We start from the raw sequence: 1,189 nt of genomic DNA, 5'->3' as shown, positions 1-1,189 counted from the left end.
TTGCAAAGAAAAAATGTACTCTTTGCATCTGAAAATCAACACTTACTCACCATATACATTCAGTGTGGTTCGCCCAAGCAAAGCACCTCCTTCAGTTGGTATAATGGTAACACTGTACTCTCCACTGTCAGCTTTAGTCAGGTTCCTGAGCTCCAGAGATCCAGTAGAGGGGAACAGGGTGATCCTGTCTTTATACTCGAGTGGACTTATATTTGAGCCACTACTTGAGGTTATTATATTTGTCACTCCAAAACTCCAGCTCACAGACACAAACGGTGTTTGTGTTGGACTCAGTGATGTAGTGAACACAAACGTCCCGTCAACAGCTGCATTCAGAGGACCATCCGGCAGCACACCAGAGCCTTCAGTTAAACCTGGAGGACACAGTTTTGGACATGATTTCTTGGTGACAAAACAGCACCAGTTAGTTCTTCTAAAAAATTGGTTGTAAGTTTCAACTTTTCTATAACTGACTAGTGCAAATGTCTCTTGTCTGTAAGAAGAAGAAACAACGGAGTAGAATTGAAGTCGTGGTTAAATGTACTTAATATTTGCAGTCGTAGCAAAATTATTGCTAAAACATAGAATAAATAAATAAATGAAAATACAAAATGTATTAAAGTTCCAAGATCTAGATAAGATTAAACATAGAAATGTAAACTTTCAGATTTTAGCATTGCCTTACTTTTTGTTTTGTTGATATAATTAACATTAACATTCATTCATACATAATAAACATTCTCTAAATAACTTCACAAGAAAGAACATGTTAACATATTTTCAGGTTTCTTTGTTTATTCTTTAAAAACAAGTAAAAAATATTTGTATCTGCTGCATCAAGATGTAAGAGCTCACCTGCGATGGCTCCGAGGATGACAATGCTCATCATAGCCTTTTCCATTTTAACTTAAATATCAAATAAAAGAAACGACCAAAATGGTTTGTCTTTGACTCCCTGACTTTTCCTTTGCTGATTTCAGGCTTCGTATGTCGATTCTAAAATTCAAAGTTATGAGGAAGTGGGCTTGCTTCTCTAAAAAAGGTTTTTTGTCTGTGCTTGTTAATCATTACTAACGTGCTGTTAAACTTCCATTCCCTCATGTCACTCAAAGAGGAGGAAGCCATTATTCAAAAAGCATAATAAAAAAAAGCCTGATTACTTTTTGCAAAGGCACACAGGGACAAAGAC

At 36.0% G+C, this 1,189-nt stretch overlaps 1 protein-coding gene across 1 annotated transcript in view; it reads right to left on the bottom strand.

Annotated features, from left to right (window-relative positions):
• LOC103363358 (carcinoembryonic antigen-related cell adhesion molecule 1-like) overlaps positions 1-902 on the bottom strand; it is a gene marked incomplete at its 3' end in the record, with an annotated part of 42,116 nt that extends 41,214 nt beyond the window's left edge. The window contains exon 1 of the mRNA XM_008290089.1: positions 856-902. Within this exon, the coding sequence (XP_008288311.1) occupies positions 856-901 (46 nt within the window). The remainder of the gene's footprint in view (positions 1-855) is intronic.
• Between the last annotated feature and the right edge of the window lie 287 nt (positions 903-1,189).

The sequence above is a fragment of the Stegastes partitus genome, unplaced genomic scaffold (assembly GCF_000690725.1).
Source record: "Stegastes partitus isolate 25-593 unplaced genomic scaffold, Stegastes_partitus-1.0.2 Scaffold654, whole genome shotgun sequence".
Classification (NCBI taxonomy): domain Eukaryota; kingdom Metazoa; phylum Chordata; class Actinopteri; family Pomacentridae; genus Stegastes; species Stegastes partitus.
The sequence above is the reverse complement of the archived record's forward strand: the minus strand, read 5'-3'. Positions and strand labels throughout refer to the sequence as shown.